General features: G+C 34.0%; 5 protein-coding genes across 9 annotated transcripts; 4 read left to right on the forward strand and 1 right to left on the reverse strand.

Annotated features, from left to right (window-relative positions):
- The first annotated feature begins 3,163 nt into the window (after positions 1-3,163).
- LOC149527098 (Cysteine proteinases superfamily protein) lies at positions 3,164-6,157 on the forward strand. Its single transcript, XM_089783780.1, is given in 9 exon segments — positions 3,164-3,173; positions 3,858-3,961; positions 4,058-4,139; positions 4,734-4,754; positions 5,506-5,573; positions 5,692-5,772; positions 5,851-5,923; positions 5,926-5,963; positions 6,098-6,157. Coding segments are annotated over 9 exon segments (537 nt in total).
- Positions 6,158-8,196: 2,039 nt separating this feature from the next.
- On the forward strand, positions 8,197-11,098 carry LOC110417971 (elongation factor 1-delta-like). 2 transcript variants are annotated; one of them, XM_021430583.1, is made up of 8 exons: positions 8,197-8,337; positions 8,547-8,672; positions 8,766-8,882; positions 8,975-9,062; positions 9,169-9,295; positions 9,416-9,529; positions 9,677-9,838; positions 10,886-11,098. In XM_021430583.1, coding segments are annotated over exons 2-8 (696 nt in total). In that variant the 5' UTR covers positions 8,197-8,337; positions 8,547-8,586; the 3' UTR covers positions 10,888-11,098. The 2 variants fall into 2 exon arrangements, with proteins under 2 accessions (XP_021286258.1, XP_021286259.1); XM_021430584.1 differs by having other exon boundaries at positions 8,559-8,672.
- Positions 11,099-12,603: 1,505 nt separating this feature from the next.
- Positions 12,604-16,343, forward strand: LOC110418260 (UPF0235 protein At5g63440). 2 transcript variants are annotated; one of them, XM_021430934.1, is made up of 7 exons: positions 12,604-12,793; positions 13,642-13,756; positions 14,008-14,161; positions 14,380-14,476; positions 15,343-15,431; positions 15,536-15,604; positions 16,021-16,343. In XM_021430934.1, exons 1-7 carry the CDS (start codon positions 12,679-12,681, stop codon positions 16,078-16,080), a joined length of 699 nt encoding a protein of 232 aa, XP_021286609.1. In that variant the 5' UTR covers positions 12,604-12,678; the 3' UTR covers positions 16,081-16,343. The 2 variants fall into 2 exon arrangements, with proteins under 2 accessions (XP_021286609.1, XP_021286610.1); XM_021430935.1 differs by having other exon boundaries at positions 13,656-13,756.
- A 787-nt stretch (positions 16,344-17,130) lies between these two features.
- LOC110418261 (large ribosomal subunit protein uL22y-like) lies at positions 17,131-19,071 on the reverse strand. Of its 2 annotated transcripts, XM_021430936.2 has the most exons (7): positions 18,989-19,071; positions 18,815-18,851; positions 18,572-18,612; positions 17,850-18,080; positions 17,663-17,765; positions 17,500-17,567; positions 17,131-17,356 (listed from the first exon to the last, which is right to left on the reverse strand). In XM_021430936.2, the coding sequence occupies exons 1-7, from the start codon at positions 18,989-18,991 to the stop codon at positions 17,291-17,293; spliced, it is 549 nt and encodes a 182-aa protein (XP_021286611.1). In that variant the 5' UTR covers positions 18,992-19,071; the 3' UTR covers positions 17,131-17,290. The 2 variants fall into 2 exon arrangements, with proteins under 2 accessions (XP_021286611.1, XP_089639990.1); XM_089783864.1 differs by lacking the exon at positions 18,572-18,612 and having other exon boundaries at positions 18,989-19,034.
- Positions 19,072-19,233: 162 nt separating this feature from the next.
- LOC110418655 (SWI/SNF complex component SNF12 homolog) lies at positions 19,234-22,480 on the forward strand. Of its 2 annotated transcripts, XM_021431438.1 has the most exons (4): positions 19,234-19,435; positions 19,757-21,394; positions 21,937-21,983; positions 22,111-22,480. In XM_021431438.1, the coding sequence occupies exons 2-4, from the start codon at positions 19,851-19,853 to the stop codon at positions 22,161-22,163; spliced, it is 1,644 nt and encodes a 547-aa protein (XP_021287113.1). In that variant the 5' UTR covers positions 19,234-19,435; positions 19,757-19,850; the 3' UTR covers positions 22,164-22,480. The 2 variants fall into 2 exon arrangements, with proteins under 2 accessions (XP_021287113.1, XP_089639889.1); XM_089783763.1 differs by having other exon boundaries at positions 21,937-22,480.
- The last annotated feature ends 2,230 nt before the right edge of the window (positions 22,481-24,710 follow it).

The raw sequence follows: 24,710 nt of genomic DNA on the forward strand, positions 1-24,710 counted from the left end.
ATTATAACTTATAAAATTATTAATATTAATATATATACTTTTATCTATATAAACTTATAAAATATATACTTAAAAAGAAATTATGACATTAGAATAGTTTTAGAATCTAGTTTTTTTTTAAAATTTTATGGGTAAACCCATATAGTTAATTAAATTTGTAATGTTTAAGTTGTTGTTTGAATATTTGTTTTTAATTATTTATGTTGATATTTGAGATGTTTATTTTTTATTATTTAATTTAAAATTTGATGTTTGTGTACTTTTATAAATTTAATTATTAATAAATTATATGAAATATGGATGAAAATATTATTATATATAGATACGAGTATGGATTTGGGTTAGGATATTCATGAAGAGCATTTTAAAATTTTTTTTATATAATTGAGTTTTTAAATGAGTTTAGATAATTATTGAATAATGGATATGTATTAGGATTCGAGTAAAGATAATAAATTTAAAAAATATTTAAATAATTATAAGATTCGAGTATTTCATTTATTATTTTTTTAACAATATATCACCATTATCTGTGTCTCACAATCACTCATATTTTCCAATTTTAATGAAATAGTTTAATCGATTTTATTTTTCCATTTTCTTCTCAATCAATTTTCAAGACTTCTCTTTAAAAACAACCACCACTTCACCCAACCAAAATCTCATGTTTTCTTGCCCTTGTCCCTCCCTTTCCTTACTTTACTTTTTTTTACTTCCTTTCTTTTTAGAATTTTTGTTCTTCTTTCAGTTATTTATTTTTATTTATTTTCCTACTTTGAAATCGCAAAACAAATAGTAAAAAAGGAGTGAAAACCAAAAAAAAAAAGAATGTTACTCTAAACAAGCTTTAAAAGAATAAAAAATTTATTCCTATTATCTTCATTGTCATGAAATTCATACAAATCAAATTAATAGAGCTGAATTTCTTACTTTCGAAACTGATTATCTTTGTTAATTAACTTTCTCAAGTGATTATAAACTCAACAAACATTACACATAAGATACAAATATTGAAATAACTTAAAATAACGAAAATAGCTTAATTTTAATTTTTAATTAATTATGTCTTCTGCTATTTTAAATTTATGTATAAAATTTTTAAAATCAAATATTTATAAAATTTCACAAATCTCTTACACAATGCAAGTACTCTTCGAAATTTTTTAATTTTCAATTTATGATTTATTCACTTAACAAACTAACCAATGTAATAATATGATTATAAATAAATAAATTAATTAAATTAAATATTATTTATAAATAATATTTTAAATATCTTACCTAATTGATGAATGTTGATATTTTATAATATTATAATAAAAATTATTAAAATAAAAAAAATTGAAGGCAACTCAGGATAAAAAATGTTTTTGATAATTTCTTCAAATAACAAAAAAAATTAAATTATTTAATAAAATATTTTACAAAAAAAAGAATTCAACAGAGGTTTCCAAAAACGTATGTCTTTTAATGGGTGCAGAAACAAAAGTAAAAAGGGGGAAAGAGGGACATTGAGTAAGTTAGAACAAGAAAAAGCCAAAACATTTGGAGATCCGTGTTTGAGAAATGGGATTCGTGTGAAAGTTCTATTCAGGTATCTGCGTGTCTTCATGCATGGAATTAGTTGAAACTCTTCTGTCATTACCGCCGTTACGGTCGGAGAGAGTCTCTAAGTTCACCGTGCAATTTTCGGAGTTTCATTCGTCGCAGTGCGCACGTGGGGAGTCCCGTCGTCATTTCTACCCTGCACGTGTGAAACTTCGGCGTCCCTTTTTGAGGACGGGTGGTGGAACTTGCAAGTGAAAGTTGCTGTCCAAGTATTTATTAAATGAGAGGAAATTACAACTTATAATTGACGTAATAAACAAAATTATTTATTAAAATTTGAGTTTTTCAAGTTAAATTTCTTACCTGATTTTTTTTTTTTAAAAAAAAGAAGTTTGTTTGCCCCAAGAGTTCACTGTCCTTGTGTAGCTAAAAAGGAAAAGCGCAGTGTCCACATATATATCAACATAAAATATTGTCAACACTGGGGCTATCAAATAATGGCAGCAGATGGAGCTGTGATGCAGTGTCAAATGTTAGTACTGTTACTTTATTAGGGACAAAAACAGGAGCCTCTTGAGATCCAATACCAAAGATTGCTGAATGAATTGTTAGGTCGCTTTACAATTATCAGGCATCAACAATCATAGCTAATTCGACAATGTGTTAATGACAAATTTATCTTACAAGTGACCTGTTCTGGACACTGTCTGCAACTTTTCCAGTTAATTATTTGGGGCCCTGCATTATGCAGTCAACTGAAGTCATAGGAGACTTTCTTTTTATTATTATTATTTTGTTGGGTCTATGCCTCTGGTCCTGCAATGCACTAAACTAAAACCCAACTCATACCCAAGGCTGCTAAATCTTGCAATCAACAACGTGGACCATATGGGTTGAATTTCTTCGCATGGGCGCCTACCACTGATCTATGTTTTTAGTGTTAATGAATAATGATGATAATACTAAATGTAAGAAAGATATTCAATCTTCCTACTCACATCGGGAGGAAATGCATGTTTTAGTTGGAGACTAAAGAAGTTTACAAGTCAAACCTAGACAACGTAATTTACAAATGCAAGTGTAAATAAATATGTATGTGCATGTTAAAATTCTAATTTTCGCATGGTTTGGAATTAAATGACGTTAACAACTTAAACTTATCACTTAACTATTTATTTTTGAAAATTATTATTCGATATACGGACTTCGTAAATGTAGGTAAGATTTTGTAATATATATAATTATTATATTAATTTATTCAAAATTTTAAAAATATAAATTAATAACATATGCGATAATATTCAACTTGGTTAGTAGAATTTAAAAATTCTACAAATAAATAATATATATATCTTATAATTCAAAGAATTAAGTTTAGATATCCCTTTTCTAAAATTGTACGTTTTGACAAAGGAAAAAAAACTTAAACGTAGCATGTTTGTTAAATTTACCACATATTTAGGAATATGTGAAATAAAGGGTAAAGGTAAGGAAGGTATTGAAGAAGACGGCTGTTTACTAACAATATTTTGCTTATTATTTCTTCTTCCCCATCTCTTCAACTTAGGAACTTTAAGCGTCAAGATCTTTATGACCTTTTATTTTTGGCTCGTAAATGGTAGTGGGTAGTGTTCTTTCATTAATTTATGTAATTATACGGGAAAGGGTATATGTGATCAGGTTAAGATCGGTGGTTTGGTGCTGTAGTCTTGGCCTCGGATGCATTGGTGATTTGTTTTACAGGTTAGATTGATGTTATGCTGGTACGTGTCAGTAATTTTTGCTGGGATGCTTTTGGGCTGCAGAGTCTCCATATGTATGTTCATTTTCATAGTTCCTTGGCTGAGTTCTGTCATTTTTCCTGGTAGAAATTAGCTTTTCTTTTCACTTTTTACAACCCAGGCTCGTCCTAATGGTCGTTCTCTCTCCAATGGAGGGTTAAAGTCAAGTTTTAACTTCCTCCTGTTATACCCTGGCTTTGTCCACACGTACCAAAAAGAAAGTGTTGGTAGGTTAAATGTTCTAAATTTGCCCTTTTTTATTTAGCTCACCAACAATTCGTTTGACTTCAGGTTAATTTCTAATACTACATTAGATTGGTTACTTAAAACCCAGCAATTTGTTTTCTTCTTGAAAACTCTACATGAACTTTACATGCTAGTTGGAAGTTTGATACAGTATGAGAATTTGCTGTGTTACAAGTTTTTTCACGAGTATACTTAGAGCATTGTTGTGTTTATTACAAATGCCTAGCCTTTGAAGAAGCTAAAGAAATTATATATTTCAGTTTATTTATCTGTGATTGCTAGGTGGCTTCTCTTGCAGTAAAAGGTCGAAAGGGGGAGTTAGGACTGCAAATTCCAGGCAACAGGGGAAGTTAAATAGCGATCTGTTTTCACACTGCTTTGAGTATGCCATTGCATCGATTCCCTTTGATGGGAAAAGATCAGCTTCTCTCTCTCCCTCTACCTCCTCCATTCCTAATCTTAAGGTCATGGATTTTCTTAAGAACTTATTGAAGAGCTTCTCAGATAATAGAAGGGCTTCTTTTACATATCTTGATTGCTTGTGGTTTTCGTTGTAGTTGGATGGTATGGATCAAGAAGAAACATATCCAAACTACATGCTGATATCCACCATAACCTTAAAAACAGAAATCTAGCTCAACATATCCATTATAAAACTCAACATCTTTGAAAAATAAAGCTTTCTTACAAAAGAAGATAGAGAGAGAAAATCAAATATAGTGAGAGAAAGTACTTGGTGTAACTTTTAGAAGCTTAATCTTCAAAGATTTCCTCCCTTTTTTTTCCCTATTTCAAAGCCAAAAAGCCCCATTTTATACCCATAATTATAGCCTTCTAATGTAAAAATTGAAAGGTTCAGATTTTGTATGCATGTGTATGCATTAAGGTAGAGCAAACAATTATTTCGATTAGTTTGGTTTTGATTATTTAATAATTGAACTAACCGAACTCATATTTAAAAATAATCAAAACTGAATTGAATTTCACAAATAACTGAACTTATTGAAACTGAATTAATTCGGTTAATTTTGTTAGGTTTCTGAAAACCGAACTTGAGAAATATCTTTTTTTAGATATTTATTTATATTGTATTTTTTTTATAAATCAATACTACAAAAATATTAACAATGATGATAAACCATTAAAATAAATAAGAAGAATACTCATACAAACAACAAATAATTAAAAAACATGGATAAAAGCAACAATAATAGTTTATAATTTATTTTTCATGAAAAAATCTTATTATACCCTACTTAGTTTGGTTAGAAAAATTCCTAACCGAACCAAATCGAATTAACTCTAATAACCAAACTATCTAAAGAACTGAATTAACCGAATCGAAAAAATCAAACTTACTTCGATTTGGTTCGATTTTTCGACTCGATTTACATTTATGCATTCCTAGTTGGCACTGCAGCGTTGACCCTTTTTGGTTGTGCTAGGTACCCCGGAGGCTGTGGCGCTGCCTTTCTCTGCTTGGCTATTGTGCAATTTGCAACAATCCTTCAACTTTTAACACTATTTTGATCACAATCCAATCAGAGTTGGGTAAAGTGCTAAACATCATAATTGTTGCCTTTCCTTTTAACTTTCCGGTGCTTCAAGAATCTCGTCGATCGGATTTTTGTAGCTCTAGTTATGTTCAAATTACTGCAACATGATCAGAAATCTTCTTATGCATCTTTCACGGTTCTTGCCATTTAAACCTCACGTGCTTGCACATTTTCAATAACAAATGACTAATTCAATAGAGGATTAAAAAATGGCTTTTATATTGAAAATAACTAAAAGAACTCAAAAATCTTCAAATATGTATTAAATTAATTAATAAAAAGATAAAAAAACACCATAAAAATGACTAAAAAAACACAAAAGAATTTCAACATTTTTATTCTCAAACAAAGTGCAAAATAAGTCTATAAAATAGAATTATCATTGCTGGATTCACTGCAAAAGGCTGGACCAAAACAGCTTAAACCTGCGATAAGAAAGTATGCATCTATAACTATCTCATTTTTAATATTCTTACTGTTGTTAAAGTGGGTGTGTATCAAATCAAATTCTTTTTGTTGCATATTTCTCTCGCTGCTATTTTCTTGGTTTAAAGCTCAAGTTTGTCCAGGATATATATGAAGCTGAAAAGAGGCTTGAAAAGAAAGAGGTGATATCTCAAATTCCCCTTTTGGTGCCGGAGGTGATGATCCTTTTCTATCTCAACAATGTTTCCTTTTATTGGCTTTTGCTGTTGTGACTGAAGCAAACCATATCTCAGGTGCCCCAATAGGGAAATGGTGAAGTATGTGGTAGTTTTGTTCTCTATTTTAAAAGTTTGTTCATGGCAAGCCTCTTGAAAATTTCAGTATCGTTAGGGGCTACCCTTACTCAGTGAGTTTTGTTGTTTAAATTGTCAATGTTTCATTTTTCTAGAATTTTGTAATTTCAACTGATATTGGGGGTCCGTTTGTTTTAGCTGAAAATGTTTTTTGGAAAACATTTCCAATTTGTAAAATATTTTACAGATTAATGAGAAAAAAAGCTTGCTGGCCTTGCAAATTGTGTTACACCCTCAAGCGGCGTAAGACAATTTCCTCCCAATTGAAAAAACAAAAGCCTCATGCACCAAGACTCCATGTCCCTTCTCTGCCATCCTTTCTACCACCCTTGGTTTCCTCCATAGACGACATGGTTAGCTTCATCCGGTGGCCTTTTTCTATTCTCAATATATAGCCATGCATGCTCTGCTCCTTTTGCTTCCCCAAATAAGAAAATAAATCTCTCATTTCTTCACTCTTTCTTCTAGGTGTTTTCATAAGATCTTCTATTTCTCATTTTCTTCAAAGATCTCCTAGGTCCTTGTTTTCTTTTTTTTCCCATTTTGTGTTGCACTTGCCACTTGCCATCTTTGTTTCCCTTCAACCTTCTTCCTTCGATTTTCCATATAATTTGGATATTAATCAATTTGGCTTGGTTGCTGGTTCATGTGATCTATGACTAATTATATAGATGGATTGTAACCAAAACATGATCTCAAAGCCCAGAAGTTATTAGGACCTAGGTTTTTGTCTTGGCATCTTTGCTCTTTTTCTAATAAAAAAAAATATGTTGTTGATATTATTCAAGACTTTTGATTGTCAATGTTGCTAGCCCAGTAATCAGATAATAAAAGATCTATAATAGTGATCTCTGAAGGGTTACTTTTAGATGCTTCTTCGTTCTCTAGTGACTAATCATCTTACGTTATTGTCATATTACAGTTGTGCTTTAGTTAAACTAAGGAAATTGAGGTTAGGGCATCAGTTATAATTGAACTATTTTCGTGAGATATAAAATAAAGCCAAGTGAAAAATAATGCAATAAGTAGTAGGATTCTATTATTATCTTTAAACTAATGCATAATTTTAGCAAACAAGGGTTTTGTAGCTTTAAACTAGAGTTTGAAATTTATGAAATTTATAAAGCAAACTAAGCAACTTTACATTTTAGAAGGAATTTTTTATAGCAAATTCATTTTCAAATTTATAAGAAAAATTGAAGATTATAAAATTTTTATAATTTAACTGACATTGTATATGAGATGATATAAATGACGAAAATATTATTAACAGTTTATCTAAACAACAAATATTAAATTTTTTAAAAAATATTTTACATAAAAAAATTTACTTTCAATAGGATTATCAAATGGATCTTAGATATATACTTTTGGTGGTAAACTAGAAATGAAGGAGAATTGTTTGTTAATTACTCACGAAGACTTTGATTGCTTAATGCAAAAGAAATACGGGGGCGTGTTGTATTGTAAAATAGGTTATATAAATTAGAAATGTATTAAAATAATTAAGAGATCATTAATTTTTCAAAAAAAAAATTAAGAGATCATTTACCGAGAATTTGTTACCATATATTTATATCTGTTGGATCTTATTTGCTACTACACGTGCAAAAGAGAAGTACCTTATCTTGGTTGAAATACGAATGGTGGACATGAATAGTTAGTTATTACATGGTGTTACTCTGTTTTGGCATTATTTTGCTCTTTCACGGGTGAGTTACATCGAAACCAAAGCCGTACAAACCAAATAAACATAATGAGAGATGAATCATCAGACTTACAAGGTTTGAGAATCCTCTTTATTCGAAGCCGTTAAGCAGAGAAGCGTTTAAGACTTGTTGTCCTGCGATAGCTTCCGGGTTTACTTCCGATGGAACTGGCACAATCAGCTCATATTTCACTGCAGTCTAAATTGAGTTTGGTTCTGTCCAATATCATCAAATTTGAAATATTCATCATTAAATACAAAATTTATTTTTCAATACATTCTTTTTAATGAAAAAAATTTAAATTATTAAAGAAATAAAGAGTTTGATAAAAATAAGACTTTACTTTAAGAGGAAAATTTATAGGTTTTAAGGCATATACAACTTCAAATATTCTGATCTTCAAATCAAAATTTTTTGGGTTGTTTTGTCTCAAATTAAGGCTTTGGAAAAAATGATGAACAAATATTTTGCAAAACAGAATAGCCTTAAATTAAAAAATATATATATAAATATTTATATCTTAAAATATTTACGATGACAAACATATTAATCGCGGGAACATCTGAGGGCACAAACACTTTCTATAAGTAGCGAAACACTCGATCAGCGCCTAATGCTATAAATACCATAATCTGAAAAACCCTAGACCTCGCTAAGTATACTTCACACAAGTAGCTGCCGTAGCAGAGCACCCGCGTAGTTCCTCTGTCCATCGCTGGTAATATATAGATTTAAATTTGTTCAATCTCCTTCACTTCATCCCAATCTTATCTTCTAATTACATTTGGATCTGTTCGAGTCTCAATTGTTTTATACCCAACCCGTGATTGACTGATTATTTCCATCTGATTTAGCTACAGCTTGAGTCGTTGTTTCGTAATTTAATTCCACTTTTCACTTTGATTTTGACACTTATCTGCTTAATAGTGTTAATTTCAGAGACAAGCCGCATACCTTTTTGTTCGTTATGTCAGTCGCATTCTACGATCTGGGCTCTGCTACTGGCCTGAAAAAGCTTGATGAGTACCTCCTCACTCGCAGTTACATTACTGGGTAATTTTTCAAAACCATTAATTATTTTATTTGCTGTTTTGAAGTTTGATCTTGGTTAATTTGGTATCTTCGCTAATTTATTGATCCTTGCAGATACCAAGCTTCGAAGGATGATATCACCGTCTATGTAGCTTTCTCAGGGGCTCCATCCTCCAGCTACGTGAACACTTCTCGGTGGTACAACCACATCGACGCCCTTTTGAGGATCTCGTAAGTTTTTTTTCCCACTTGTGGTGTAACTATAAGTTTATCGATCTGGTAGTAGAATGTGTGATAGAACTCTACTGTATTTGTTATTTTAGAGGTGTTTCTGGAGAAGGGTGTGGTGTGACTGTTGAGGGATGTGCTCCTGCAGAGGCTGTTGCCACTCCTCCGGCTGAGGATTCAAAGGCAAGTATTAAGTATCTCTGCTTATATGCTGTTTGAATTTATTAAGTTGGGCTATTTGATGGTTGGCTGATTCGCATGTTGCTTGGATATATTATGCAACTTGCAGGCTGCAGCTGCTGAAGATGATGATGATGATGATGACGTGGATCTGTTTGGTGAAGAGACTGAGGAGGAAAAGAAGGCTGCAGAAGAACGTGCAGCTTCCTTGAAGGCCTCTAGTAAGAAGAAAGAATGTGAGCCCTTCGATGATTAGTGCTTTCCTATTTGTTTTTCTATTTAATCAAATATGGTTTAGCATGCGTGCTCTACATCACTGATTTTAACTTATTTGAATTCTCCTTCTTTATTCTCAGCTGGCAAGTCTTCAGTGTTGTTGGATGTCAAACCATGGGATGATGAGACTGACATGAAGAAACTTGAGGAAGCAGTAAGAAGTATTAAGATGGAAGGACTGCTTTGGGGAGCATGTAAGTGGTTAATCAGATATGGTTTTGTTGTGTGTATTTTGTATCCTTTTACTTGGGGATGGCTTGGATAGTTTTCGAATTATCTTGAAATTGAATGATTCTTATTGAGTGTATTTCGTCTGACATAAAGTTCTTTTCATGTGGCAGCTAAACTTGTGCCTGTTGGTTACGGAATAAAGAAGTTGCAAATTATGATGACCATTGTGGATGATTTGGTGTCAGTTGACACTCTCATTGAGGAACATCTAACAACTGAACCTACTAATGAGTATGTTCAAAGTTGTGACATTGTTGCCTTCAACAAAATCTGTAAGTTTCCGTATTATAGATTTATTACCCTTCTTTTTTGGGTTTTGCCACCTGATAAGGAGCTTTAAAGCATTGTTAACTGTCACAACTTTCTTGTTAAAAGGAATGCTAGAACATAAGTTAATCATTCTCCACAAGAGCTTTTTACTAACATTTTTATCCTTTCTCCATGATACCATTCAGCTTCTTTTCCTATTGCTTGTGGTAGGGGTGTAATCAAGATGAGTTGAGCTAAAAGAGTCAAAGCTTGAGCATGACTTCGAAAGTTGTGGCTCAAAGCTCAACTCGAGCTCAATTGATTTCTATTTTTCTAGCTGATGCTCGACTAGATAAAGAAATTGATTTAATGAGGCTTGCTTGATCAGCCTTGCAACGAAGTAAAAAACAAGTTCCATTAAGCTTGAGCTCAAGCTTGAATGACATGCTTTTTCATTAACAATATTTTGTAATAAATTAAAAATTATTTATATGATACACATATATTATAAAAATACTAAAAATATATATGTACATGTTTATATATATGTATATATAATAAAAAAGTTTGAGTAGGCCTGGGCATTAAGATACTCAAACTTGCATATATATTGATATCATATGAAGAAGTATTGTTATACATATGTGATTGTTCCTTCTGTAACCATATTTTATGTTTTTAACTTTACAGGAAATCCTTGTTTGAACTTTTAATTAATTTATTTATAATGTCTTTGCATTAAAATTATGATTTAGTCATAAGAAGTTAATATATGATATCATTTATTTTTTAAAAATATTTGTATACTGGCATTTAATATATATTGTATATATGTTATTTATTTATATATACATATTTGCATTTGATGCACTATTCAAGAAAAGATAAAAAGGTTTTAAAGATAATAATTAGATTTTGTGTAATTTTTCATTTACCAAGAAAAATTGATTTGATTCAGTTGGCAGTGATTTAAATCTCCATCCTTTGTTAGTACAAACCCTTTCTTTTCATGTTAATAATTTTATGCCATGTTTGCCATCTCACCTTGTGACTTAATGTTTGACTCGCAGAATGTGTGTCCATTGCTGTTTGGAATGCGTGCACTAGCAGTTTTTTGGAGAGGCCTTCTATGATGTAGCTTATATGTTTTGTGTTTTTGTTCCATAGAACTTAATATGTGATTTTTGTGCTGGATATGTCTCTTTAATGGCTGTCTTAGACAATTTTTCTCTTAATGGATCGATTTGACTATGGAATATCAGTTACTGTGAGATTGAGATTGAGATTGAGATCATTGAGGAACCCATTGGGTAATTGCCAAATAAGAGATTTCTCAAGGTGGCAATTGTTGGTTCCAATGAGTTTTCTTTTGTTAATTTAGTACCAGCACTCAACTTGGTAGTTTGCATAAAACATTTAACAGCATAATGTTAAAAAAATAACATTGTTTTAATTTTACCATTAATCTATGAGATTTAGAATAAAAATGTTCAAGTTCAAATTAGTCTTTTCAAGCAAATGTATGAAATTAAATGTAAAAGATCATATCAGATAAATTAAAATAAAAAATAAAATCAATATTAAATTTATTTAATGGTACCTCAATTTTAAACTAATTAAATTTTCTGGTATTTCTGGCAGAAAGTATTTAAACAAGAAGGTATTGATTTTTTATTTTCTCAATTTTACACTACATACTAAATTTTCTTGTATATCGTGCGTATGGTATTTCAACATGAAGGAACTTATTATTATTAAGGTATAGCTTGTTATAAAAATAATGTTTTATTAATTTGAACCTAATGTATGAGAATAAGGATAAAGAGATTAATAGTTGAATTGGCAATTTGAAATCATGAAGCTAAAAATTCATATCACACAAACTAAAAAAATTCAATATTGAGTTTCTTAAATAAACATAATTCGAACTAATTTATATTCTCTCAAATTTTCAAATTTAGTATAAATATTCTTATGTAAAATTTTAATAATTTTAATGTAAATATATGAGAATTTAGATAAAAAATATATAAAAATTATGAATCACAACAATAACTTAAACATGGAAGTTTTGTCTGTCATTCTCCCTAGTGGACAGCTAGGAGATTTATGTAGTATTGGATAGGACGGAGTATCAACGTACGATCATCCGGTTAAAAAGCAGGCGGTGATCCATGTCGAAGGTTACCAACGCAATTCCAAAGATATTGCTTCGGACAATGACTTTCAAGTAGCTGGAAAAGGGGAGAAAATGAGCAATTACAATCCCATAGATGTTTTGACGTATTAAATAGAATATATAGGAAATAAGCAATCATGTAGATTTATTAATTTTTAAAATAAATAATTTATTTAAAAATTAATAAAAATATTAAAAAATTAAAATATTTTTATTAATTTACAATGTTATTATTATATAATTTTTTAAAAAAGATTTTTATCCTCCCTTAAGAGCATGATAGGTACAAGAAGCACCAATCCGTGTTTTTTTATTTTTTGAAATAAATGAAAAATTAATAATAATTTTTAAAATAATAGAAAGTAAAATTTTTTTTTAATAATATTACATAATCTTTAAATCAATATATCAAAAATATTTTTTTAAAATGAAGTATTTATTTCAAAAATTAATAGATATATTTGAAATTTTGATTAAAACGTTTAAGATAGTATTTTCCTTGGAACAAATGTGTGATCATTCAAAGCTCTTAAACGACACCGCTTAGCTTGCTGAGCAGCACGCAGCTTATTTTATAGCTTGCCTCCGCCCTTCGATCCCGTTGGAAGTACTTTGTTTGGGTATACTAAACAAAGAGCAAGTCGCGAGCGAGAAGGGGAGAAGGGGAAGAGTGGGGGAAAGAAAATGCCGAAGAGAACAACGCACACGTACTCTAGCGAGGACGCAGCCCCAGATGGACCTGACTCTGATCTGTTCGTCTACTATTGCAAGCACTGCGGTTCCCACGTCCTTATTTCAGGTTCCTCTCTCTTCTCCTTTCTCTCTCAATAAAATCTTCAAATTTGCAATCGCTCGCAAAGGCGACGCCTAATTTGGGAAAGATTTTAGAGTTAACTCCATTATTGATTCGAAAATTAAGTGCTGCTGAGTGTTTGATCTAGATTAAGACATTTAAACGCCGTTTTTTTCCTGGTTTGCAAAATCAATGCTTTCACCTTGTTTATGCCAGGATTATTAATCTTTGATATGCTCTGGAGTTTGATTTATGTTCTTGTTCTCCTTCTCCTTATCTACTGGCTTGCTGATCCAAATGCTTTGGATAAGCTTTTATGTGGCACGGTTAGGTATTACTATTCCATAATGGTGAAAATGTTCAATCGTGCTCTTTTTGCCACTTTTAGGCCAAGTTATCCACAAGTTCAATTGGTGTATCCATGGAATATTAGAAAAAAAGTTTTTAAAATTTGATTGTAGTAAGCTTGTCCATTCATGAAATTAAGTTCAAATGCAACCGCAAATTTCATAAAGTTGCAGTTGATATGAAGTGTGTAACTCAACAAAGTCATCTCCATCCTGGTGGAGCAGTTCAAACCTCAGCTTTGATGCACAAACCACAATTATGATATTTGTTGGTGAAATTGAATGCTAATAGGTATTTTTAGATCTTGCATTTCATTTTTATCAAAAAAAAAAAAAAGAAAAAGAGAAAAGAAGATGAAAGAAACAAAGCTGTACTTGTAACTTGGTGAAACTCCGCTTTATAACAGATATACACTATTTGATTGATCTTTTTATAGGTTGACCATTTTAGTTGGTTGATTAATTTAGAAATGTTCTTTTCCCTTACTGAAATATATTTGTCATAAGATACCCAATTGCAGAAAATGCCCAAGAGAAAGACTGACAAAGCATATGTGTTGGACAAGAAAAAGCATCTTGCTAGGCTTAATATCAGTGAGGCCGGAAAAGTTCTGTTGAAGAGGTATTTCAAGTTGCCTCAATGTTCCTAGTGTTTTGCCTCGCAACATACTTTTAAATGCTATGTTGCTTACTTCCTTAACATCATTCATTTTTTTTTTACCTTTTTTTTTATTGAAACATTTTAATCTCATTTTTGGCTATTGGAAAAGAGGGGGTGGAGTGGGGGGTGGGCGGCTGATGTTTGCTTGTCTTTTATAATTAAACTGCAGTTGCATGAAAGTTTGAAGTTACAACCACGGTATCTTCTTTCAGGGGAGAAGGGAAATTGGAGAAGCAATTCCGTATGAACTGTATAGGTTGTGGCCTGTTTGTTTGCTATCGGGCTGAAGAAGATCTAGAAGCTGCTTCTTTCATTTATGCTGTTGATGGTGCCCTAAGTACGGTTGCTGCAGAAACGAACCCACAGGTAGAAATGATGATTGTGGACTGTTGTTGTCATCCATCATATGTGGATCTTCATTCCTTTTAGTTATTTAGAATTTGCCAATATCTATTTTCAAAGACTGGAGCACACATCTGTGTCTGAACGACTTTATTCACAATATCTTTCACCAAGTGACAGTTAATATAAATATTTGTACTACTTAATACTTCCCTTTACTGGTTTCGTTATATATGTTGTAGGATGCTCCTGTGCCACCTTGCATATCACAGTTAGAGGGGGGACTTGTTCAAGTGGCCATAGAGGTGGAAGACCGTGCACAGCGTTCAGCAATCACAAGTAACAGGCTTATTCAATTACCTTTTTGATATTCTTTATGCATGCCTTTCCTTTCAACACCTTATATTTGCTGAAAATTTTTTGTAATGCTTGAATATATTACCTTCTAGCCAAATTCTTGTCATTTAGTTCTCTTTCCAGTTACATGAGTTTGAGGACCCTTTTTTTTCATGCTTAATCAAAGAGACCAATTCAGACCTCTGATAGAAAGATCCTATTGCACCATCGCATATAAAGAACCATGGATGGTTTTCTCGAGAACTCATTGAGTTGGAAAACACATTGGAACACTATCATTCTAACAACATTTATACCATGATTAAGCACCCTATGCAATCAGTAGTGGAGATGGGAGATTAAGTTTGAAGCAAGGGAAATGAAGTTAAGTGGATGGCATGAGTACCAACAAAATTATGTAAAGTTGAACGCATAGCATCTGAAATGGGCCTGACATTTATACGTGCTAACTGAGATGTTTGATGTAATCTGTATGAGGTCAAAATTATGGCCTATGCAAGGATGGGAATGTAATTGACAATCACTACTCTGACCCTGGAAAAAAAATTAAGTGATTTGTAGGCCATGGACATGCTGCCTTTGATGAAGCATCAGCTGAAATGGCGAAATCAACAAATTTTAAGAAAAAATGGTATTGTGTTAGGACACCTAGAATATTTGCAAAAATGTTTTGTCAGAGCTGAGGTAGATATTTTCTGCCTTAACAGGCAGAGGCCATCTTTTCATAATATGTTATCTGTTACCTATAGGATGCTTTTTACATTCTAGTTCTTAAAATAATGAAGGATGAAGATATTTTTTGTTGTTCTTGATCGTAGAACTTTGTCCTGACCTTTTATTCTTTCTAGGAGTAAATGCAGATGATGTGCGAGTTACTGTAGCTGCACCTGCAGCTCGTGGTGAAGCTAACAATGAACTCTTGGAATTCATGGGAAAGGTTTTCTTTGATATATATTTGAAACTACTGAATTAAGCTCATAATATTATAGAATGACTTTAAGAATGCTGAGTTGAAGTAATCCATCTTTGCCTTCAACTCAGGTATTGGGTCTGAGACTGAGCCAGATGACTCTTCAGAGAGGATGGAATAACAAATCGAAGCTTCTTGTGGTAAGTTGAATTGCATGCACCTTTATTGTATGTTACTATGCCTGTGTATGTGTGCTCATGCTATGGGCACTTGCTGTTATGAATGTTTATCATAATCCCTTTTGGCGTCCGTTGGAGATGGAAATATTAACTTCAGATAGTTTTTCCAGCAGCTGAAAATTAATGTAGAAGCTTCTGCCGTCCATTGCCATATTGTATACACCTCACTTTTGAATGACCATTGCAGTCTGTAAAATTTCACTTTGAACTCATGCCTGGCAAACTCCTTTGATTGATTTGTTTTTCTTTGTTCACTCTATTGTTCATCACTTTTCCCAACTACTGTGCACTAGACATGTTACAAGAACAATCATCTGTGCTGGGCATTGCTTCTGTAAGATTGTGGGCAATCTTCTAACATTTGATTCTTGCATTAGGTTGAGGACTTGTCTGCCAGACAGGTGTATGAGAAACTTCTAGAAGCTGTACAACCTTGATATTTTGGTTACATCTTGGGTTCAAGTTCTGTATTAACCATGACAAATCATGTATCCATTGCTTCATGAGGATGTTCAATTGTATAATTTCTTTTCTGGATTTTGCTTGGACCCATTGTCTAACTTCATCCAAGTTTATTCTTTTCAGACAATATTCTCTTTGATTCGGCCATGATTATGTATTGAGATGGTTTGAGTAAATTTAATGTCTATCCATAAATGGAAAAAGCAGACTCAGTATAAACTGGGAGGTAGTGAACCTATTGACACCTTACTGATGATGATGTCTCCTCAACAGGGAATTAACCATATAGATGTTCCTTGTATGTTACTGGATTACATGGAGGCATCAGGCAAGGAGCCTTCTTTCTACCTCATGTTTTGCATATTTGATCTGTGGATTAAAGGTACTCCAAAGCTTGATGCTATGTCATCCATTTTATAAGGTCAGATAAGTCTCCAATCCCACGAGAAACTTGTGCTGCAATGTAAACCAGAATCAGGCGAAACCAGGGCTTTGGCAAGCGGACCAAAAACAGCACATTGCCGATAATATTAACATTTGCCTCAAAACTAACTACGATTAATCAAGCTAAAGTCTTGCAGCTTGTCAACTAGTATCAGAGATGATTCATGCAGGCATTACAGCTCCCAAAGCACGACTTGGTTTAGTTCTTGTCAAAAGGCTACAAAGGCTTCTGGACGACCTTGTTTTGCAACAGCAGAGAAGCTGCCTAAGCTTGAAAGGGCAGTCATCATTTGTACTAAAGCAAACACAAATTGAACCAGTTATGCCTGTGTAAGCAAACTAAGATGGAAGACAATTAAATGAAAAAAGACCTCTTAAACATTTTGTTTGATCGAGTGAAACGAAAGTTTTCCCCTCGAATCCCATTTAATAGGTCTAGAAGGTCTAGAAGTATAAGTGAGAGGGCACTACTCTCCATCACTTGTCCCCTTCCATTCAAACAATGCCAGAATAGTAGACTGCTGCAAAACCACCATTAAATAAGAATTCATATAAAAAATAGGTAGCCCCAACCAACAAGATTCAGAATGCTTTTGACATAAGATTTAAATAGAAACCAAGTATTTCCAGAGACAAGCTTGAGTCTTGAGCACCTTAGTAAAGGAAACAAAAATGTTCTCATTACAGACACAATGAAAGGAAAAGACAATCGTTTCTGAATATGATCCATCACTCAGCAGTTTAAGAGGAAGCACCGCTCCGTAGAGATTGACCCTTTGATTTCCTAGGAGCCAACTGAGTCTCAGGCTGCAAAAACAGTTTTGTATGAGATGCAATGTGACACTACTAATATTAGGGTGTTCAACAGATGAACCTAATGAAGATTCTTAATACAGACACAAAATAACCTTAAATGAAGTTAAAAGACAATTTTCTCATGAAACAATTACCTCTTTTTTGACAGATTCCTCTTTCTCTGACAAAATCAGTTCAATGTGACATGGTGAAGACATGTAAGCTGCCAAAGAAGAACAAAGGTCCCAATTAAGCACACATTCAGATAATTAAAACCACACCCCAAAGTGAAAAAAGGTTGTAAAAGAAATCACTTACGGTTAATTCTTCCATGTGCACGATATGTTCGGCGCCTTTGCTTCTGTGCTTGATTCACTTGGATGTGAGATATGAAAAGCGAATCTACATCCAAGCCTTTCACCTAAGAAAAAAGTGGAGAGAAGATGCACAGGTTTAATAGCTAGGAAAGTGGCAAAATTTATATGCCAAATTCATTAATATATACCTCTGCGTTGCTCTCGGCATTCTTCAGCAAATCAAGAATGAATTTTGCAGATTTCACAGGCCAGCGACCTTGACCATTAGAATGGCGATTTTTAGCCTGCGCGGTTCGCCCAACTCCACCACAGAAGCGCCGGAATGGAATGGCTTGCTTGTGGGCCATAACATCCTCCAAGTACCTTTTAGCCTTTGTCAAAGGCAGCTTTCGGATTGCAAAGGCTGTTTCCCTAGTATTCTGTTAAAAGGAGTAACAAAACCATTTTAGGAGAAGATTTAAGTATAAACACCTTATCACTAATGCACGTGTACTTCACACAATTATTGGACGCTATCATTGTTAATAGTCATCTCACTAACACCTTAGCCATCCTAAAGTACCAAGGCCATCATTACCAAGAGACATATACACATCTAATAGGTTTCTTTGCATAAGCACACAAACCAGGTTCAATCAGCAAAAGCAAAGGATGAAAATAATCATTCATAAAACAATAACTTCCCATTGGTATAATAAGCCACATGTAGAAACCATATCCTGGGTAACGAGTAAATCCAAATAGCGGCATTTGAGTATTGTCAAACTTCAGCAAAAGTATGAATCTTAGTCATTTACATATAAACTGTTCAGAAGCTTAATTAATACCATCCAAAGGTTAAACAAAAATGCACGTTTAAAAAGCTCCAGAAATTCACAGACAAATAATCACCGAAAAGAGATCAGCACACCTTAAAATGAACACGGAGGTCAGAGCCCCTAGCTTTGCAGGCTGAAACACAAGTCATAAAATAAAGCAACAATCAAGATCCAAATTTCTTTCAATGAATGAAAACGAAGGGCAGAAAGAAAGAGAGTCTAGAATCCTATTGAAGTAATGGATTTTGGCTTCCTACATTTTCTCAGCTACCAAGCAGAATGTTAAACAAGATCGTAAGTAATAAGTATTCAAAAGAAACGAAATTAAAGCTTACACTTGGTCGGGTTGTCTGGCTCTCTCGAGTACTTCACCTAATAAAAAGGAGATGAAAACAAAAAAAATTCAATAACAAAAAATGGGAAAAGGAAACAATTTGTTTTCCAAGAAACGAAAAACTGCTTCCAAGAAGAAATGGAGAGAGCTTTACAAATGAAGAAGGTTGACATACCATGGCTGCTGCTTCTGCTGCTAAGGGGTGCACTTCCTTACCAAAGAGAAAAAGAGCGTGTTAGGGTTTCTACTTTCTAGCATGTAAGATTGATGGCTTTTAGGGTTTACGCTTTCGTATTGGGCTTCCATCTTTGTCCCTCATCCAGCCCAAGTTTTGTTTTCTTGGGCTATTTCAATTGGGCCTCAACACTTGCCACCTAACAAAAAGAGGCCTTCTTGTTTACTTCAACAGCGAGAGTTCACTGTTCAGAAAGGAGAGAGCAGATTTGATTTGGCTCCGTTTTCCTTGAACCAAAGTGAGAAAGGAAAATTCAATATTTGTTTTTCTGATTTTAAAAAGTGGAAGGGAGAGGAAAAAAAGGCGCTCCTTTACCCGATCTGAGACAGAAAGAAAGAGCAGGGGAGCAAAGCAGAACCGGACCGGAATACTCAGCTCTTTGTCATTGTAAGAAAGCTTTGTCTTTCTCGGTTGATCATCATAATGTTCATAGCTTTGTTTAGTTTTTAAATTTGCAGTTTTTTTACCAGCTTTTATTGAGTTATAATCACAGGAATTTTGAATGGGTTGTTGGTTTTTGTGACCATGTTCAGAATTAGTTTTAGGGTTTTGGTTCATGCCCAAGATTTGAGTTTTTTGGTTTAAATTGGTTTTGTGTTTCCTGAGATTGAGTTGATTTGAGTGTGAATATTGAACAGTCAAGAACGAAAGCTTTTTCTTTTTGTGTACCCAGCATCTTATTTTTGGTGTTGTTTTTGTCAAAATCAGGGCTTTGGTTGGCTACGTGTGGGATAATATGCTTTGGTGGAATAGTGTGGTTTAGCTTTTGAGAGATATTTTGGTTTATAGTTGGCTGTTTTCGATGAATAACAATAACCTACCAAAGACATTTGGGGCTCCATCCCAGTTTGCAAACTCTGGAAATGTGGCACAATCGCAATCGATGCCCATGAACAATCAACCCCAACTTCTTTCTCAGGCACAACCTCAAACACAAGGTGGGCCTCAGTTTCCAGGCCACTTTCAGTTGTCTGAGCCTCAAGCTCAGGTGCTTGCGCAGGCACAGTATGTGCAGGCTCATGCTCAAGCTCAAGCTCAAGCTGCCCATTCCCAATTCCAAGCTCAGGTGCAATCACAAAATGTCAGTAATAGTAATGCGACTGCAACCCCTTCCCCTGTGGTTTCCACCCCTGGCTCTGGAAGTGCCAAGCGGTCTTCTCAGAAGCCACCTTCCAAACATTCTAGTTCATCTAATAGTAATATGGCTTCTCTGTTTAAAACAATGGAGTTAACCCCTGCTGCTCATAGAAAAAAGCGGAAGGTTCCTGAGAGACAAATACCTGATAAGGTCGCAGCAATGTTACCGGAGTGTGCTTTATACACACAGTTGCTTGAATTTGAGGCTAAGGTGGATGCTGCTTTGTCAAGAAAGAAGAGCGACATTCAACAGTCGCTTAAAAATCCTCCTTGTGTTCAGAAGACGCTTAGATTATATGTCTTCAATACTTATTCCAATCAGGGACAAACAGATCCTGACAAGACGAGTACAGAGGCTCCATCATGGTCACTTAAGATCATTGGTAGAATATTGGAAGATGGGAAAGACCCTGTTGTTGCTGGAAAGGTGCAGAAATCATACCCCAAATTCTCATCTTTCTTCAAGAAAATTACAATATACTTGGACGCAAGTCTCTATCCAGATAACCATGTGATTTTGTGGGAGAGTGCTAGATCGCCGGCCCTTCATGAGGGCTTTGAGGTGAAGAGGAAAGGTGACAAGGAATCTACTGCAAGAATACGACTAGAAATGAATTATATGCCTGAACGATTTAAACTTTCACCTGCTCTAGCAGAAGTCCTGGGAATTGAAGTAGACACTCGCCCAAGAGTCATGGCTGCAATTTGGCATTATGTAAAGTGTAAGAAGTTACAGAATTATGAAGACAACTCCTTCTTTGCATGTGATCCCCCTCTTCAGAAGGTATTTGGGGAAGAAAAAATGAAATTCATAATGGTTCCACACAAGATAACACAGCATTTAACGCCTCTACAGCCTATACATTTGGAGCACAGGATCAAGCTTTCAGGGAACTGCCCTGTTGGATCTACTTGTTATGATGTCCTAGTTGATGTGCCTTTTCCATTAGAAAAGGAAAAGTCTGCATTCTTAGCAAACATGGAGAAGAACAAAGATATTGATGCTTGCAATGAAGTAATTTGTGCTGCTATAAAGAAAATACACGAGCATTACCGGAGACGAGCTTTCTTCCTTGGTTTCAGCCAGTCTCCAGGAGAGTTTATTAATGCTTTAATTGCTTCGCAAAGTAAGGATCTGAAGCTCTTTGCTGGGGATGCTAGTGATAATGCTGAAAAGGAGCGGCGATCTGAATTCTATAACCAACCATGGTAAACCTTGTTTTACTTATTTTATTTTCATTCTATGTTTGTTTCCATGTGTATATTTGACATAAATCTGTCACAGAACATTACCTGTTACACTCTGCTAGATCTTGCCAATGGATTTGTTTGGTCCAGCAGAAAAAAAGAAACATTTGTACGAATCAGTACTTTCATCCAGTGAGCACTTATTATTAACAGCATTGATTACCAATCTTTAGAAGAAAATCCTAGGACTTCCTTAATCCCAGGCAGTATAATCTATTATTTTGGCATCTAGTTTAAATTTCTAGCATAGCTGCATTTTCTTTCTGGCTTCTCTGAATAAAATACAGTATGATATAGCTATGAATTTCTCCATGTTGGTATAGGAGAGCCATGCCCTGCATAGCATAGTGGATCATAGTTGCTGCTTTTGTTTTACTTGGAAATTGTAGGGTGTCCATGGGGTGTTTAATTACCTTTGGAGCACCATTGAAATGTAATTATTTCTTAATTTAAAGCATTTTCTGACAGTTTTTTTCTTTTTTCCTATTTTCTGGAACTTTTAGGATTGAAGATGCTGTAATCCGCTACCTCAATCGCAAGTCTATGGGAGGTGATGCTCTTGGAAGCACTTGAGTATGGTTCTGTTGAATTGTTGACTGTTCATATGAATTTCAAGGCTTCTAACTTTTGGCCTGCGTTCTGTTGTTTGTTGGTCTGGGGAACATCAAATGCCACAGGAAAAGAAAACATTCTGAGTGGCACTTTGGATGGAAAACTTCCTCAAAAGTAACTCGATTCAACATGGTGTTTATTGGCCCATCAAGAAACACCTTTGATTGGCTAAATGCAAAGTGCTTATTTCCGAATTGTCCCAAATCTCGAAGCGCTTTGTTTTTATGCTGTTTGATTCACTAAACCCTCTAGAATACTTATTTTGTTATTATGCTCTTAAGGGTTTGAGATAATTAAAGCACTGAGCGCGTGTAATGTAAGTTGATTTGCTTTCCATGTTCCTAGGTGTATATTAAGAGGAAGGGAATTTTGTATCTTTCCACTGATTAATTAATAGTTCATATTAACTGGGAAAAAGAACTAATTCCCCTCTCATTTCTCTTTGCTGCTATTTCATTTTTACTACACACTGGGCCATTCCTTTCTTAACATATTGCCGGTTAAATTAACGACCAAAGTTGTCAGGAACAAAAAATTGAACAGTCTACAATTGCACAGGATGTTCATATCGATTGCATCTAGCATTCTGGTTTTGTCCTTACAGGTCACAGCTCCCTTCAACTTTCACCGGATTGCAGCACCTTTAGTTTTTAACTGTGTTATTTCTCCAGTTGTGCTCCTTACATGCATCATGCATGGCTGAGGTCCTTGTTGAATTTCCCTTTTTCTGCTTCAACATGATTGCAGTTGTTTGTAATCTTGTTTTATGTATCATATAACCTGTTCTGCAGCATGAATTACAATGAGCAAGATCACTCGAAATTGTCTTGATATGTTTTTCGTTTTTGTTGTCCCTGTCTCGAGAAGCAGAGGAAAGATGCCGATCGAGGTGTTCTACAGGCCTAAGATTTAATTCAAGCAGTTTTGACTTGGGACTTGGGAGTGAATTGGAGCACTTGTTGAATAGTCTTTAGTGCAAACGTCCTAGATGTCCACCTTTTTGCCTGGGGATTTTGATTCCAACTCAGAACCAGATAGTCACAACAGAATAGCACTACTAGCTCTCACTAAGTTTAAGACTTTAAGAGGTTATTGGCTCAAATTTCAGAAGATTTACCAATTTTTTTAAATGCTATATAATAATGAACTGACGTGTTGAAATATCTTTCCATCAGTTATGACATGAAAAAGACTAATAAATAGTGAATATATGCCTTTGACATAGCTAAATTCAAACGTGTATATATATATATATATATATATATATATACACAGCTTTGTGGCATGCCAAAAATTATACAAACAACATCATGTGCGGCAATATATATATATATATATACACACTTTGTGCAATGCCAAAAATATGACAAACAACATCATGTGCGGCAGAGGTCCAATTAAAACTGCATCCATCCCAGTTATGTGTTAGGTCTAATGTGCTGGGCTGCAATATAGAGTTCTTATTACTATTAGTAGGATATTGAGTATAGGAGTACTGCTGCAGCACACATTATAAACGGAAAGAGTTGGCACATGAATGCCCATCCCTAGAACCCATGCAGGCGATTGTAGGCAAGTTTCTAGCAATAATATGGTAGCCCGCCCATCCCACATGGGCATATGTAAGCTCTATTGCTTCATTACTTTCTCACCTTTCTCGGCCTTTGCCTTCCATCAAGCCTACGTATCCTTATTAAGGAATGTATTAAGAAGCTTAGTCTAGATGGTTAAAGCATAAATCCTTTTCAATTTGTTTTGACTTCTTTCAGCTTCTCCACTTAATAAGCTAATTTGGAGTTATCAAACTAGTGCAGATTATGAAAGCAAAAAGGACCATGTTTTAGGTGCAGCATGCATTAAGCATGGACATTGTTAAATGTTTGGTTGGTCTTATGTCTTGCCCAGCTGGAATATACTTTTAAAGGCCTCATCTCAACTATATGGATGGCAATAATTTTGATCGAGTAGCTAGCTAGCTGCTGCTACTTTTTCTTCAATTCAATCCCTGTCTGACCTCCCCTTGGAAGTTAGCTATTATAGTGAAGACATGGATAAATAATGTGAGTTTGTCCTGCTATTTGTGATGCCTATTGTCTATTGAATGGTTCAATTTGAGATCTCTAATTCGTATAACCTTGTGTATGGTTTACCGTCAGTAAGGTATCTTCTTTTGATATATTTTGAGTCCCTTCTGTCACCGAGTCATAAGGTCAATTCATCAATTTGTTGGAGCACTTCTTAGAAAAGGACGAAGGCCACCTGTTCCCTTGGTAGGCCAAAGCCAGCTGATTGCTACTTCAGAAGACTAGTATGCTAAATACCAATTTCTAATTGTCAGGGAAAGAGCAGTAAAGCGTTTTTAATTCATTAAAACTATAAAAATTATTTCAAACAATTGAGTTGGACAAGTTTGACTTCTTACTTAATACAAAATTTATTAAAATCAGATTTATGCAACACCGTTGAAGTCTCTTAAGGCATTAAAACGGTGGAAATCAACACTTTGTGGGGTTCACAACTACCAAAATGAAGCCATTAATGTTCAATTTTCAGTCAATCAACCTGATTACACCCCACAATAATAAAGTGATATTATATGAGGGAATTGAAGTTATGTTAAGTGGGAGGGAATATATATATATATATATATATATATATATATATA

The sequence above is a fragment of the Theobroma umbraticum genome, unplaced genomic scaffold, assembly GCF_002168275.2.
Source record: "Theobroma umbraticum cultivar Fairchild unplaced genomic scaffold, ASM216827v3 scaffold_50.0, whole genome shotgun sequence".
Classification (NCBI taxonomy): Eukaryota; Viridiplantae; Streptophyta; class Magnoliopsida; order Malvales; family Malvaceae; genus Theobroma; species Theobroma umbraticum.

Excerpts from the sequence above, each read along its gene's own strand:
- LOC110417971 (XM_021430583.1), top strand. The coding sequence starts at position 8,587 with ATGTCAGTCGCATTCTACGATCTGGGCTCTGCTACTGGCCTGAAAAAG. Across the intron at positions 8,883-8,974 it reads GACGCCCTTTTGAGGATCTC|AGGTGTTTCTGGAGAAGGGT; the intron begins GTAAGTTTTTTT and ends TTGTTATTTTAG. Across the intron at positions 9,296-9,415 it reads CTCTAGTAAGAAGAAAGAAT|CTGGCAAGTCTTCAGTGTTG; the intron begins GTGAGCCCTTCG and ends CTTTATTCTCAG.
- LOC110418260 (XM_021430934.1), top strand. The coding sequence starts at position 12,679 with ATGCCGAAGAGAACAACGCACACGTACTCTAGCGAGGACGCAGCCCCA. Across the intron at positions 13,757-14,007 it reads GGAAAAGTTCTGTTGAAGAG|GGGAGAAGGGAAATTGGAGA; the intron begins GTATTTCAAGTT and ends ATCTTCTTTCAG. Across the intron at positions 14,162-14,379 it reads CTGCAGAAACGAACCCACAG|GATGCTCCTGTGCCACCTTG; the intron begins GTAGAAATGATG and ends TATATGTTGTAG.
- LOC110418261 (XM_021430936.2), bottom strand. Across the intron at positions 18,081-18,571 it reads ACCTCCGTGTTCATTTTAAG|AATACTAGGGAAACAGCCTT; the intron begins GTGTGCTGATCT and ends TCCTTTTAACAG. Across the intron at positions 17,766-17,849 it reads ATGCCGAGAGCAACGCAGAG|GTGAAAGGCTTGGATGTAGA; the intron begins GTATATATTAAT and ends CTTTTTTCTTAG.
- LOC110418655 (XM_021431438.1), top strand. The coding sequence starts at position 19,851 with ATGAATAACAATAACCTACCAAAGACATTTGGGGCTCCATCCCAGTTT. Across the intron at positions 21,395-21,936 it reads GAATTCTATAACCAACCATG|GATTGAAGATGCTGTAATCC; the intron begins GTAAACCTTGTT and ends TGGAACTTTTAG. Across the intron at positions 21,984-22,110 it reads CAATCGCAAGTCTATGGGAG|GAAAAGAAAACATTCTGAGT; the intron begins GTGATGCTCTTG and ends CAAATGCCACAG.